Source organism: Tachysurus fulvidraco, chromosome 21 (genome assembly GCF_022655615.1).
Source record: "Tachysurus fulvidraco isolate hzauxx_2018 chromosome 21, HZAU_PFXX_2.0, whole genome shotgun sequence".
NCBI lineage: Eukaryota > Metazoa > Chordata > Actinopteri > Siluriformes > Bagridae > Tachysurus > Tachysurus fulvidraco.
In genome coordinates this window covers 20524308-20539307 of record NC_062538.1, presented here as the reverse complement: position 1 = coordinate 20539307, position 15000 = coordinate 20524308, and the positions used below count along the sequence as shown (strand labels likewise).

Here is a 15000-nt window from a genome sequence, read left to right as displayed (position 1 = left end):
TGTGTGTATGTGTGTGTGTGTATATGTGTGTTTTGTGTGTGTGTGTGTGTGTGTAAGAGAGCGAGACACAGTATGTGTGTGTAAAAGAGCGAGACAGACACAGTATGTGTGTGTAAGAGAGCGAGACACAGTATGTGTGTGTATAGTGAAGGACACTGCAGTAACTGCTGTGTGGCTCTCAGTCAGGACCCCTGAGAGAACTTCTCTTCTCTTCCTCTTTTCTTCTCTTCCTCTTGTTTTTTCTCTTCCTCTTCCTCTTCTCTTCATCTTCACCTTTCTCTTCTCCTCTTCTTTTCTCTTCCTTTTCTCTTCCTCTTCTCTTCATCTTCCTCTTCTCTTCCTCTTCATCTTCACCTTTCTCTTACTCTTCTCTTCATCTTCATCTTTCTCTCCTCTTCATCTTCATCTTTCTCTTCTCTTCTCTTCTCTTCCTTTTCTCTTGCTCTTCTCTTCTTATTAAAACATCGTGGTAAATCATTTAAGCCGAATTTTTTTTCTCTGCATTGTGACTCTGCTCCTAGAGAACATTCAGGGACTTGCTTTAATGCTCTAATCCTTTGTGTGTGTGTGTGTGTGTGTGTGTGTGTGTGTGTGTGTGTGTGTGTGTGTGTGTGTGTGTGTGTGTGTGTGTGAGTTTGTGTTTGTAAAAAAGATGTAAAACATCATTATTTTATTACAAGGCTGAAGATGATAATGCCGAATTTGCACAAATTCCCTGACCATAAAGAAGGCTGACCATCAATAGAATCCTGGCTGTCTGTTTCTCAGCCCACAGCAAAGTAACAACAAAACCTCTCCTTCTTTTGTCTTCATATTCGTCCGTCCTTGCGTCACGACCGCTGGCTTTCTCGCTACCGAAGATACAAAAACAACAATAATAATAATAACAATAATAATAATAATAATAAATAAATATTTGGCTTCAGACCAGCAGTCATTGTTGATCAGGGATCAGGGTAATTAACTTTCTTATTCCTGCCTCTGGTGATTTTATTCAAATTTCTTTCCTGACAAATAATATTTGATCGACGTGATGCGAATCAGTGCACATCTTCTACGTCTGGTTTATTTATTTATTTATTTATTTATTTCCCCCTTTTATTTTTAATCAGTTTAAAGGCAACAGTCTAAACGTTATTAAAGCCCACAACCTTCGATTTAAAATGACTACTAAAGAACAATCTGGCAACCTTGAAAGCCTGACCAACAGAAATATGACAAAAAGCTTGACCAAAAATAAATAAATAAATGCACCAAGACTTTCAAAAGTATAAGAAAGCAGCCGGTGTGTGTGTGTGTGTGTGTGTGTGTGTGTGTGTGTGTGTGTGTGTGTGTGTGTGTGTGTGTGTGTAAATACAGAGAGATAAAAGTATTTCTCTGCGTTTCAGTTAACAATCCAATTCCAATAAAATCCGTCTTTAGCTCGTTCCCGTATCCGTCCCCGCGAGGGTGCGGCCGTCTGTCACGTCACGTCACTCCAGCACTCTAGGGCCGTTAGGAATCTGAGCCTGTTAGGAGGCCCCAAGCTTGTGTGTGCGTGTGTGTTAGTGTGTTAGTGTGTGTGTGTGTGTGTAAAAGATTTCCTGCCCTGTCATCAGGTCATGGCGGGTTAACCATGGTAAAGAAGGAAAATGCCACGGTCAGAGCCCTGATGTCTTTTTTCCACTCTGCCATTAAGAGCCACGCACGTGTACGGGGAATTCCTGCACTGGTGCAACTACAAAGGTTAAGTGTGTTACCGGACGCTCTCTGAGGGCATCGAGTCTCTGCTTCGCCCCGAGGCTGCCGTTTGATCCGCTCCCCGTGTTAGCCGCAGCGTAGCCTCCATGTGCTCTAATGAAAACGAGTGGCTTTTATTTAAAGCGGACGCCGCAAACGGAACCGGCTTGGTTTCACTCCCAGATGGTCATCAAAAACATTCCTGTTGTATTTACAAACTATTGGGACATTTATTTATTTATTTATTTTCATCCTAAGGCATGTGTTAACCTCAGAGGCAATACAGGCATTTGTTTATTTATTTATTTAATTTCTTTTTCCTTCTTTAAATCGGTGCATCTTTCCGATCACGGAGCAAATTCGTCGACTCGAGTTTACGTCACGTGTCACACGGTCTGCTTTTTACCTCTGAACACGTGAGCTGTGGGTTGATCATTGAGGCTCGTCTCCGCCCCTTTCCCGTGATTGGTCTGTTACCTGGATGTGATCACCTGTTACCTCTTCAAGCCTTAGATTAGTTTAGCTATTAAACCCTTATTGTGTCTTTCTCTCACAAAACTCTTATTTTGCATTTATGTCCTATTCATTCTGACACTCTCTCATGTTTACTCCTCTTTTATTTATTTATTTTTTTTTTTGGTTTGGGTTTTTCTCTTGCTCTGTTACGTGCAAACGGTTGTTTATTTATATGGTTTTACATGACGTGATTTTAAGAGAAGTGGCCCGAACCGGAGCGGAATTATTTTTCAGAAATACGTCTTACACTTTGTTCACTCAGTAACGAGACACGTGACTTTTTATCCTGTAATAATTGCTGTAATAATTTTTTTGTGAGAATCCACAAAAAAAGCGAACTTGAATTTGATCAAATTGATTTGAAAGATTTTCGGCACGATTTTTCCCCCGGATTTTAAAGGTGGGGTCTCCGTTGTTTGAAAGCCAATGTTGACATTTGAAATCACCAAAACAAACACACCCCTAACCCAAATGGGTCCCACCCCTGTATCGATAGCTCCGCCCACACATACATACGTAACCCAGGCAAAAATGGAAAGAAACGTGCTTTTATCATAGCTGAAGGGAAGAACAATACGATTGCAGATAAACAAACAAGCAAAAATGCCACACAAGCATAATGATATAAAGGACAAAGGCATATATTAGTTCTGTGTAACAAAGCAAAACCAACGTTACTCACCTATCGAGAAGGAAAAAAGCGCCTCGGCGTCTTAAGTAAAGTCGGCCACATATTCACAGGTCGGAGTTTCCCGAGTCGATAACTCCTGAGCTAAACGCTGTTACTACACAAAACGCGGTTGTAGCTGCCTCTCTACATTACTACGATAGAAAAGAGGTGTTATTTGTGTAGTAACAGCGTTTAGCTCAGGAGTTATTGACTCGGGAAACTCCAACCTGTGAATATGTGGCCAACTTCCTGCTCCTTCAGTTCTCTCCAGCGCTGGAAAGCTGATCCTATATTAACACGTCCTACTTCTTGTCCTTATCGTAAGTCTTTCTTCTCTTTCTTTCTTTGTTTTTATCCTCCATGTCGATGTTAAAACCGCTTTCTGCTAATGTCACACATGCGCACTGAACACTCTCTCCGCCGCATATTGACAAGCCCCGCCCCTTTCTGCTCATTGGCTACATGTTTGATTTGTATCTGTTTTGTTCGTCGTTCCGACTCGGTTTTCTGAAGCATTTCTCTAACAACGGAGACCCCACCTTTAAATCAGTTTAAAGCCAGTGAATAGTTTCATACACACGGTTTATTACATAACGATGTGTTGTATTTTTATCCAGTAATATTTGCACTTATGTTTTTTTTTTTTGTTGTTGTTTTGACTGAAACCATCCTGAAGAAAAATATAACGCCACCTCTTCAGTTCTGAGTGTTAAAAAAAATCTTTTTTCTGTTCGTTCATAATTTGAACGAGTCGGATGCCCTAAACACGTGGAGTCGGACGTCTGTAACATCTACACCGGCGTTTAACTCTAACATCTGTGCCGCTTCGGTTTAAAAACAGACCAGAATAAAGAAATAAAGGCCAGAAGAACAACCCAAACATCTTCCAGCGCAGTTCGTCAAAAGCCCGTGCTTTCTGCTCCGGATGAATCTAGGTCAGCCGTGGAAGAGTGGGATCTCTTAACAGCGCTCACTCGCTCTTAACGCGTCTGCCACTCGGGCCGGATTTAAACCCGAGAGGCGAACGGGCAACAAAGCACACATGCTCCCACCGCCTCTTCAGCTCTGAGGAGGAAAAAAAAAGACATGTACAAAATGGCATGGAGTCAGGAAAGAAAAGCCAAACATGTTCTTGGAACTGCGAACGCATCGTAGGATCAGAATGAAAGACTCGTAATAAAAACTTTATTTATTTATTTATTTATTTTTATATATAAACGATCCGTGCAACACGAGGTACTTATTATTTTTCTCTGTTGTCTAGCATACATACATACATACATACGGCTTTCGATCATTTCCCCGAGCCACGTTCGATAGGAAGCGGACGACCGGAAATGCCGCTCACATCTGCCCTCGATCACGACGTCTTTTTGAAGACGGAGCGAAGCTTAAAACGTCTCACGTCGAGCCTAGAGACGAAAATCGCGCATTCAGACACCTTTAAATAAGATAATGTTATTTACCGTTTGAGCGTAAACATCTGCGCGGACAGAGCGACAGCCGAGCGGATAGAGTCCGTGTTTTGTTTTTAATCTGAATTTTGCTGGACGCTTGACACGTAGGATCGACGTCCATTGGGGAGATAAAACATTTACTTCAGCTACGTTACATAGAAACCTTTTCAGGCAAACTAGCTTGACATACGTTATTACTTTACTTTAGCTACTTAGGACTTTGTACACTAAGCAATGTATATAAATTCTAGTATATAAAAGACTCTCATGGTGGGAAATGAGACTCAGGACCAAGGCAATAAGGTGACTTGAGGATTTGTTAAGTTAACGAGCGAGACAGGACGTGTGTATCGGTTCTGAGCAGATGGGCGTCGTCGCTCGGAGCCTGCACGCCGGCGGCCCGTGTACTGGCATGTCCTTCTCACCCTCTGCTCATACTCTCCTGTTTCTCTTCCAGGAGACAGCAGCGTCCTTCTGGAGGAGGAGGAGGAGGAGTTGGTGGTGGTGGTGGTGGAGGAGGTGGAGGGCCTAAATCTCACAATCTGCAGCAGCAACATCAGCAGGTTCCATCACATTCCCAACATCAGTCGACCAATCCAATGCAACAGCTCATCGCCGACCCCCAGTCAGAAGGCTTTAACGCCAAGCACGGACACAGTGGGCGGGGCTACCAAAGCGGGCAGCAGGGCCGCGGGCATCACCATGGTTACAGCCAGAACCGGCGCTGGCACCAGCAGCACAGACAGCCGGGCCAGTGGAACGCCAAAGACACAGACAGCGTGAAGGAGGACGAGAACGAACACAAGACGTCCAGAGCGAAGGACAACGCCGCAGGAGACGACAACAAGAACAACAGAAAGCAGGAGAAGACGGAGGGAGGAAAAAAATTCAGCTTGTTGCAGTCCTCTAAAGATAGGCTGAGGAGAAGGCTGAACGAGAAGGTGAGTGGACTTAGGCCGATAGTGTGTGTGTGTGTGTGGGCAGGGACACGTTTCTGATTGGCTGATGCATGGACAGGTGAGAAGTGTTAAGGTTCATGAATGTTCATACTGTAATTGTTGTCATCACACGTCTCTCGCTCTCTCTCGACAGGAGGAGGTTCCCGTGGCGACGCCGGGGCCTCAGCGTAACCTCATGGACAAGCTGCTAGAAATCCTGAACAGCATGAGGAGTAACAGCGGCGGCGTAGAGGCTCAGCTGACTTCCTTTATGGAGGAGGCGCAGAGCTCGGCACAGTCGGAGGAGACTCTCACCGAGATCGTGCACACCATCTACAGCAAAGCCGTCCAAGACCGAGGCCTCGCCGTCACCGCCGCCAAACTCTGCTACAAGATGGCGCTCTCCATGGCGGAAGGCACCAAGTTCCGCTCGCTGCTGCTCAACATGTTACAGGTGTGTATTCATCACCCCTCGTTAAATAACACAGCTTCTGATCAAAACACTAGACCCTGGATTGTAGAAACGTGCCTGACTGACACGCCGTAAAGACGCCGCGATCGGAGGACGAGTGGACGGAGGAGAGGATTATGGTGCCGCACGCACGTATGCCATGTGCTCCTGTTAACGCTGTCAGCCAGAGCCATGCTTCTCGTGCCTACATCCTTCTGTCTCACGGCGTTTCCAGCACAAGCCGGTCCTCTAATTAGGTGCTTGCGCTCAAGCCGCACGGCCGTGAGGTTCCCTGTACAGACGTCCACGTCTTCTGCTCAGTGACATCAGTGTTCACGCTCCCTCTGTCCTGATCAATGGGGACATATGAGACGTGGCTGTACGGCTCCGTCTCTTTCCCCTTTCACTTAGAGTCTCTCTCTCTCTCTCTCTCTCTCTCTCTCTCTCTCTCTCTCTCTCTCTCTCTCTCTCTATTTGTTCCCTCTCTTTGTCTCCTCTGCACCTCTCTCTCTCTCTCTCTCATTCTCCTGCTTGCTTTCAGACAGACGTCTGTCTCAGAGGGGTTCCTGGTTGGCGTGCGGCACTAAATGTCATCCCACCTGCTGCGCTGCCAGACTTATTCTACCTTTTTAAGTTCCTTTTTCTCCCTTTTCTTCTGCTTCTCTCTCTCTCTTCCTCTCTCTCTCTCTCTGACTCTATTTCTTTCTTTGTCTGTCTGGCTGTTGATCTTTGTTTCGCTCCTCCTTCTCTCTGTTTCTCTCTGTTTCTGAATGTTGCTATCTGTCTGTCTCTTTGTCTCTTTTCTCTCTTTCTGTTCCTTTCTCACTGTGTCAATGTTCCTTTGTCTCTCTCTTTCTCATTCTTTATTTATCTATCTGTCTGCTGCTCTCTCTCTCTCTCTCTCTCTCTCTCTCTCTCTCTCTCTGTCCATCTCTCTCTGTCTCTCTCTGAATCTTTCTCTTGTCTCACTCTGTCTTTTTTCTATATCTGTCTGTTGATCTTTGTATCTCCCTGCTTTCTGTCTTTCTCTCTGTCTCTATATGTTGCTGTCTATCTATCTATCTATCTATCTATCTATCTATCTATCTATCTATCTATCTATCTATCTATCTATCTATCTATCTATCTATCTGTATGTCTGTCTCTCTCTCTCTCTCTCTCTCTCTCTGAATCTTTCTCTTGCCTCACTCTCAGTGTTTTTTTCTATATCTGTCTGTTGATCTTTCTCTCCCTGCTTTCTGTCTTTCTTTCTGTCTCTATATGTTGCTATCTGTCTGTCTCTCTCTCTCTCTCTCTCTCTCTCTCTCTCTCTCTCTCTCCCTCTCTCTCTCTCAGGAATGTTTCATTTCCTTGCGTGTGATTCACCTCAGCAGTAGGAATCTAAATCCCCTCCGTACCGAGCTCTCAGAGACGAATGTAAGACCGAGGGCTGTTCTCCTTCTCTCACCAGCTCCTCTTCCCGTAAGCGCTCATAAGAGACGACTTGGGTACGAAGACGAGCGACGGCTCTGTCGTTCTCAGCCCTCGGTGTGTGATCGCACGCTTATTTACACTGGCGACAAGGTTTCAGCTCAGCTCTTCATCCTCAGGGTTCCTGATTTGGTCCTAGAAAGTCTGCTATTCTGTGCAGTTATGCAGCACTGGATAATTAAAGAAAAAAAAATCAACTGTACTTGATGCAGTCTGGATTTTACCCCTAACGGAATAAAAAGAAATGCCCCTGCTCTCGCTCTCACTTCTCCGTCTCTCGCTCGTGCTCTCGTGTCCAATTCCATGGCGTGGAGTTTAGGTGCTAAATGTCTGGTGTTTTTGGGAAGCGTGTGTGAGCCCTGTTTCTCACTATAGTGTCACACCAGAGCCTCCATCTTCTCTCTAGCCAGATCCCACTTACTGCTCTCAGTAGGGATTACACACACACACACACACACACACACACACACACACACACACTCTTATCTTCACCCTCTTGGTCTGTCGCACTCCCACACACTTCCATTCATTTTTACACACATAAAACTAGAATGCACATAATTGCTCCAGTCAGCATGTGCTTAAGCCAAGTGTCGTACAGATTCACACTCATACACACACACACACACACACGCACACACACGCACACTCCTGTGTCATCCTAATTGCTTTAATTTGAGGCTGTGACCCACCGAGGAAGCAGCAGAAACACTGATGTGGCTCCATACATGGGACACTCCTTGTTAGAAAAGCTTCTAAGCTACAGAAAGGCTTCCTGTAGTGATCCGATGAGAACGATGACGTAAAGACGTTTTGCTGGCTGTCGGACGGACAAAAGCGATCAGAAGGATATAAACGATTCCTTACGAACGTGAAGAAAGTAAATAAACAAGACAGAAGTGTGAATGACGTCAACGGTTGGCGATTGGCTCGTTAGAGCGACTTTGGATGGACAACGTCGCTGCGATTTGGTATGGCGGCATGGGGACTCGGTAAGGGGTGCGTCAGGTTGTCATAGCAACTGTGGTTCGATCGGTCAGAGTGACGTCGGAGGTGGGCAGAGATTTGACTAAGGTGGCTAGTTACAGTGTGATATGCATCAATCTGATTGGTCATGACGTTAGTGGGTGTGGAAACTATGATCTGATTGGTCATGACGGTAGTGAGTGTGGAAACTATGATCTGATTGGTCATGACGGTAGTGGGCGTGGAAACTATGATCTGATTGGTTATGACGGTAGTGGGTGTGGAAACTGTGATCTGATTGGTCATGACGTTAGTGGGCGTGGAAACTGTGATCTGATTTGGATTTGATTGGATTTGGATTTGATTGGATACAATGGCGTTATGGGTGGGAACTATTTGAGCTGTGGTTTGATGGGGGCAGTGGGCAGGAACTAGGGTTTGATTTGAGTACAATGAGCAGGGATCGAAGGAATGGGAACTGTGGTTTGATTGGTTTTAGTGGCTTTAGGTCTCAGAGCTGTGGTTTGATTGGCTGGAGTGGAACAGTGGGTGGGATTTGTGGAATTAGGCAGGTAACTGTGGCTCTATACAAAGTTATACTAATTCTCTCTCTCTCTCTCTCTCTCTCTCCCTCTCTCTCTCTCTGTCTCTCCCTCCGCAGAGGGACTTTAAACGGCGTGAGGAGCTGCAGCAGACCGACGTGGAGAGCTGGCTGGGCTTCATCACCTTCCTGTGTGAGGTGTTCAGCACCATGAGGAGCAGCACAGGAGAGCCGTACAGAGTGCTCGTGTGCCCCATCTACACCTGCTTACGAGAGGTGCACTTACATCACATCGTCACTACATCACTCACTACACCTCACACAGGACACACCTGCCGTGCACTCCGTCAGATCATAGCGTTCAGTGGAACATCTACAGCTTTAGTCAGCTATGTTCAGATCAATATATCTAAACGTTTCCTTTAGAGTTCGCCAGGAGCGGCGGCTACGATGATGTCACGTATAGGACGAGTAACAAACTGCAAGGAATAAATGTGGAAAAGTGTCGTCCAGTGTAATCCAGTAACGCTTATGGTGACATAACACATCATGAGAGATATCTGGGTTTATACCGTCTACCTCACTTTCCTTTTTTCTCCTCCCCCGTAAATGCGCGCAAGTGTTCGTATGCGACGTGCACAGATCTTAAAGCGGCTCTCCGCCGGTCACGGCGATGACACGGCAGGCAGAATGTTCCAGATTAACACACGATCAAGACAAACAGGATGCAGGATGAGAAAGAGCCTCAGCAGAGTGTCGGTACAATCCAAGCCTGAGTTTACTACTGAAGCCAGGAGGCACCAAGAACTGTCCCAGAGGGGGGTGGGTTGGATTAGTGGGGGTAGATGAGCGTGTGTGTGTGTAGGGGGTAACACCATTAACGCCATCAGACCACTGGAGAATTTATCCTAGAGCAAAGGGTACGGTGGCATGAAGAGCTGTAAAATATTATCCCACAGACACACACACACACACACCCCCATGCACACTCACACACACATACATACATATACACACACAGACACACGCTCACACACACACACAGAGAAGGATTGTGCGACTGGAGGAAGGATTGTGGAAGGCGTCAAGCTGAGAAATCATCATAAACGTCTCTGGCAAGATCCTTTAACTCAATAAAAAGCCCAGTGCTGTGTGCAGAGCTTTTTTTTTTTTTACAGCTTGCTTAAAATAAAAGTCTTCTATTATGCAAATGATTTCATATTCGGTGCAAAACCCATCGCAGTCGCGGTCGAACCAACGGCGCCAGAGCGTCCGAACGTACCCGAAGTGTCCCCGTGGCCACGTGACTCCGTGCAAACAGTCCTGACAATGCCCAGTAGGTTCAGCGAGAGTCGACTAGTAGAGAAGAGAAAACAGGTTCGTTCCTGTTGTCATTTATATAATGTTACGGCAGCTACAGTATACGGAACAGTCACAGAACGGAGCTTTTCTCTTATCTCACGGAAACCGGACGCTGGCACAAAGCGCTGACGTGAAACTCCTTAAAAAAGTATCAACATCTTCTGGAAATGAATTATATAATGTTTAAATAATAAATAAGGACCCTTTTTCTCCTCTGGGACTAAAGATGCTGTGTGTGTGTGTGTGTGTGTGTGTGTGTGTGTGTGTGTGTGTGTGTGTGGGCGTGTGCGTGTGTGTGTGTGTGATAGAGAAAGAAAGAGAGAGAGGGAGAGAGCAAGCGCTATTACATGCTGTTTACATGGCATCTTGTCTGGCAGCCAGATGTAAAGTGTGCTGCAGTGTGTGTGAGTGTGTGTGTTGTGTATGCGTGTGTGCGAGCAGCAGGACAGGTTTGGTAATTACAGGTGTGTGTGTGTGCACTCCTGATGTGTAACTACATGACAGGTGAGTCCAGAGAAGTGTGGGTGTGGAAGTGGAGGTTTTTCGATGGTAGTCATATGATTACATCAAGTAATTGCTTTTTAATCATCATCATCATCATCATCATCATCACAGTTTTAATATAAATGGCGGACCGCTTTGGAAATCCTTAATATTATTACGCATGTTTAATTAATGGACCCGCAACAGATTCATTCATTTTCTACCGCTTATCCGAACCTCTCGGGTCACAGGGAGCCTGTGCCTATCTCAGGCGTCATCGGGCATCGAGGCAGGATACACTCTGGACGGAGTGCCAACCCATCACAGGGCACACACACTCTCATTCACTCACACACACACACACACTACGGACAATTTCCCAGAGATGCCAATCAACCTACCATGCATGTCTTTAGACCGGGGGAGGAAACCGGAGTACCCGGAGGAAACCCCCGAGGCACGGGGAGAACATGCAAACTCCACACACACAAGGCGGAGGTGGGAATCGAACCCCCAACCCTGGAGGTGTGAGTGAATGAAGTGAATATACACACCGGGATTATATTAACTGATGAAAGTGAAAGCGTCCGGAATCTTATTTAGTGTAGATTTACTGTATGCTGGTGAGTTCGTACCTCCACTGTGTGTATACGGTATGTGCTCCGAATGTAAAGAACAGAAAATGTATAGAACATGTGTAGAGCTGTGTGGTCCTAGCTGCTAATCCGGCATGAAATTCATATGAGAGAGGATACGTGTGTGTGTGTGTGTGTGTGTGTGTGTGTGTGTGTGTGTGTGTGTGTGTGTGTGTGTGTGTGTGTGTGTGTGTTGGACTTCAGAGCCAAGTACTACAGGTCTGGTGGTCTGTGTAGTGACTGAAGTGGTCTCTCGACTCCGGTCTCCCGGGAGACAGCTGCTTTATGTTCGCCATGAGATATCCCATAATGATGTCCCGAGAGTGCCGGGTCGCGACAGCCACCGGCTCGGGTTACGCAGAGCCGCATGGCTTTACCAGTCGCGCTCGGTGAAACACAGACCAGTAACTCCTGGAACATGGGAAGCAGGCAGACTTCCTGCTCCTCATACCCCGAATCCGAAGTTCCTGAGGGACGAGAACATGAATATTTCCGTGGTTACCGTGGATACTGAAGTTCTCACAGACTCTAAGAAAACCAGGGAAACTCCTGCAGCTAAACCAACTCAAATCTCTCCATCCGTCTATCTATGAACAACACAGCATATTTTTTATCCATTTACAGTTACGTCCATGTCGTACTGTGTCCGTCACTTACACACAGTGCAAAATTAAGCGCACCCCTGACCGTCACACTTATACGTGGTTCCTCTCCGAACCTGCCACAAGGTTTGGAAGCACCCGGTTGTGCACGATGTCTTTGTATGTGGCAGCATGACAGTTTTACTGGAACTAAAGGTGAAACCCAAACCTGTTCCAACAAGTCTGGTTTGAAGGCGAGGACAAAGTTAAAGTCTGTGGAGTTCTCGAGTGTTCTGCACAGACTCTGACACCAACACCTAGTGGAAATCCTTCCCAAAAGAGTGGAGCTCACGGTTGAGGGAGATAAAACGGAGCAGACGCCGAAGCCTGTCTGTAAATGTTTAAAAAAAAAAAAAAAATCTTCACCATGGCAACAGCTGGTCATGTTTTTCCAAATATTATTTTACATCTGTCGCAGGGGGGGGGCACGGTGGCTTAGTGGTTAGCACGTTCGCCTCACACCTCCAGGGTTGGGGGTTCGATTCCCACCTCCGCCTTGTGTGTGTGGAGTTTGCATGTTCTCCCAGTGCCTCGGGGGTTTCCTCCGGGTACTCCGGTTTCCTCCCCCGGTCCAAACACATGCATGGTAGGTTGATTGGCATCTCTGGAAAATTGTCCGTAGTGTGTGAGTGTGTGAGTGAATGAGAGTGTGTGTGTGCCCTGTGATGGGTTGGCACTCCGTCCAGGGTGTATCCTGCCTCGATGCCCGATGACGCCTGAGATAGGCACAGGCTCCCCGTGACCCGAGGTAGTTCGGATAAGCGATAGAAGATGATTGAATGGATGAATGTAACCGTTCTTGCTGCTTTCACGTCGTCCTGCAACTCTTTCGAGTGGCTCCCTGAACTTTCCACTTGCAGATTGTCTCGTATTACACTCGTCTTTCCTTTTTCTCCTTAGATTTGTATTATACGTTTTGATGGACGCTACCTCGCATGGCTGGAAGATGCTACATCATTAGCACCAGCTAGCACGCAGCCCGGTTTGCCTCACGCTAATCACACCCTGAACGTAAGGGCGGTACACTTCGGGCACGAGCCGCGCGCTTAACCCCAGCGCCGTGGTGAAGGCGGTGTCCGTAGAAAGCTTTTAGCGCCAAACGTCCAGCCAGTGCACAAAGACAGACGCTCGTTTCTGTCCCGATGAAACGATAAAGCGGTAAACGCAAACAGACGTAGAGTCTCGTGCTAAGTCTGGATGGAGGTGTGAAATAAAGTGCGTGCTCGGCTTGCGTGGAGCCTTTTAACAACTCCCCGCTGCTGTCAGACATTTTTGCGAGATGCTGAACAGGCCTCGTCGTCTGGGCTTTGATCGTCGGCGAGTGCCAGGCCACAGCAGGCCCCCGCTCTCACAAAGAGCTGCCTGTATCAGTACCGAGTGCTTTTCCTGCCCAACACTCTGCTCTGTAAGACATCTACTGTTACACACACACACACACACACACACACACACACACACACACAGCTACCCTCTCTACCCCGAAGCTAAGAGCTAGCACATAATACGATGGTGGGCAGCCAAATGACATGCTCACACACTGCGACCTCAAATTCATCTAACAACACACAAAAAAAAGTCATCTTCGTTCAACCAAACACACACACACACACACACACACACACACACGTTCTTTTGTGTAGCACACTCGTGGGAAACCATTACTCACCTCGCTCTCTCACTCTGCAAGAAAAATGAATCACGGAATTTAATTCACCACACGTCGAGCGTTCGCTGCTTTGTTCCAGAGGATCCTTTCCCGTCTATTAAACATCACAGGATCGAAGGCGGCTTCATAAGTTTTGGCGCCCTTTGCGAAAACAAGCCGACGTGACGCACGTAATAAGTGACCTTAAAAACGTATTTATAACGAACGTCATTACTGTTATCCGTAATCAATGAACTTGTGTTCGTGATGATATAGTTTTTATATTTTTAGATACATTTTATATCCTTTTTTTTTTTTTTTTTTTTTTTAAGCGTGTACGTTTGCTTTTTATCATCACTGCAGTCTCTAAACCGTCACCATCCCAAAGCCTCCGAGCCTCACGACACCCGAGGCCGCGTCCGTTCCCTCGGCCGAGCTGTCCGTTCCCGTGCGTTAAATATCAGTGGGATGACGATAGCTACTGTACATAAGTATCGGCACCCCCTTTATAAAACGACGCTAACGGTAAATAAGCGATTTGTTTATCGGCGTAGAAATTCCGGCAAACCTGCAGTCGCTACCTGCTGAAACAGCTCTTGTAGAGAAAATAAAAAAAGAGGAGCACCGAGTCTTCTATAAAATCTTTGTTACGTGCTCTCGTTGAGTCAGTCATCGCCGTTCGGATCCAGAGACGGAGATGGCTTTTAAATATAACATATTGATTTTGTGTCCTTCGACGTGTTCTGTTGATCTTGATGTCGTTGTCGATGTTGACGCTGATGCCGACGGCTGGGCAATAAGGATAGAACACTATTGACATTGTGATGAATGATATTCCGACATCATACACATTTTCTGTGGTGTTGCGATGTTGCTGATTTAAATTTGTGTTAAAAATGGAAACTTTTGTAAACCGAGGCAGTTTTTAAGGCGAGCCGGGTCATGAGGTCATCGGTTTATTCTATTTTTTTTTCTCCCACCGTATCATCCAGCCCTGTGTTGGAGTGTTGAGGTCGTAACCTCCTGGCAGCGCTCTACAGCTTCTGAGCTTAAATATCCTTCACTTTGGTGGAATTTGTGATGACATCGCTCTTAACAAAAGCTCCACGGTCCTTAGGTTTGTCCGTGCGTCATAAGTTCTAGGTGATAGTAATAGTTTTTATTAACGGAAATGTGTTCCAGTATTTATGGAATTGAACGTGTGTGATGTAGCAGCAGGATGCAGTGACACTATAAATATTCTACTGATGTGCCTATGGTGTGTGTGTGTGTGTGTGTGTGTGTGTGTGTGTGTGTGTGTGTGTGTGTGTGTGTGTGTGTGTGTGCGCGCGCGTGCAGATGGTAAGTGCTAGATGAAGGAAAAAAGCTGATTTTCTTGTCTCATCTTGTGTTTCTCAGTCAGCAGGGAGTTTGTGTTTGATGCTCATGCAGACTGTTTGCTTCCTCGTCCCGTTGTCTTACCAGTGTTGTGTCTTAAGTGTGTGATGTTTATAATGAGTTCTTAGC

General features: G+C 46.2%; 1 protein-coding gene across 6 annotated transcripts in view; it reads left to right on the top strand.

Annotated features, from left to right (window-relative positions):
* Positions 1 to 15000, top strand: part of ctif (CBP80/20-dependent translation initiation factor) — a 56059-nt gene that overhangs the window by 31880 nt on the left and 9179 nt on the right. For 5 of the 6 annotated variants that reach the window (XM_027152640.2, XM_027152638.2, XM_027152641.2 and 2 more), the window contains 3 exons: positions 4820 to 5303; positions 5455 to 5754; positions 8849 to 9004. In XM_027152640.2, the coding sequence (XP_027008441.1) occupies positions 4820 to 5303; positions 5455 to 5754; positions 8849 to 9004 (940 nt within the window). Of the gene's footprint in view, positions 1 to 4819; positions 5304 to 5454; positions 5755 to 8848; positions 9005 to 9348; positions 9884 to 15000 lie in introns of those variants that run through there. The other variant, XM_047805648.1, reaches the window with a different exon arrangement.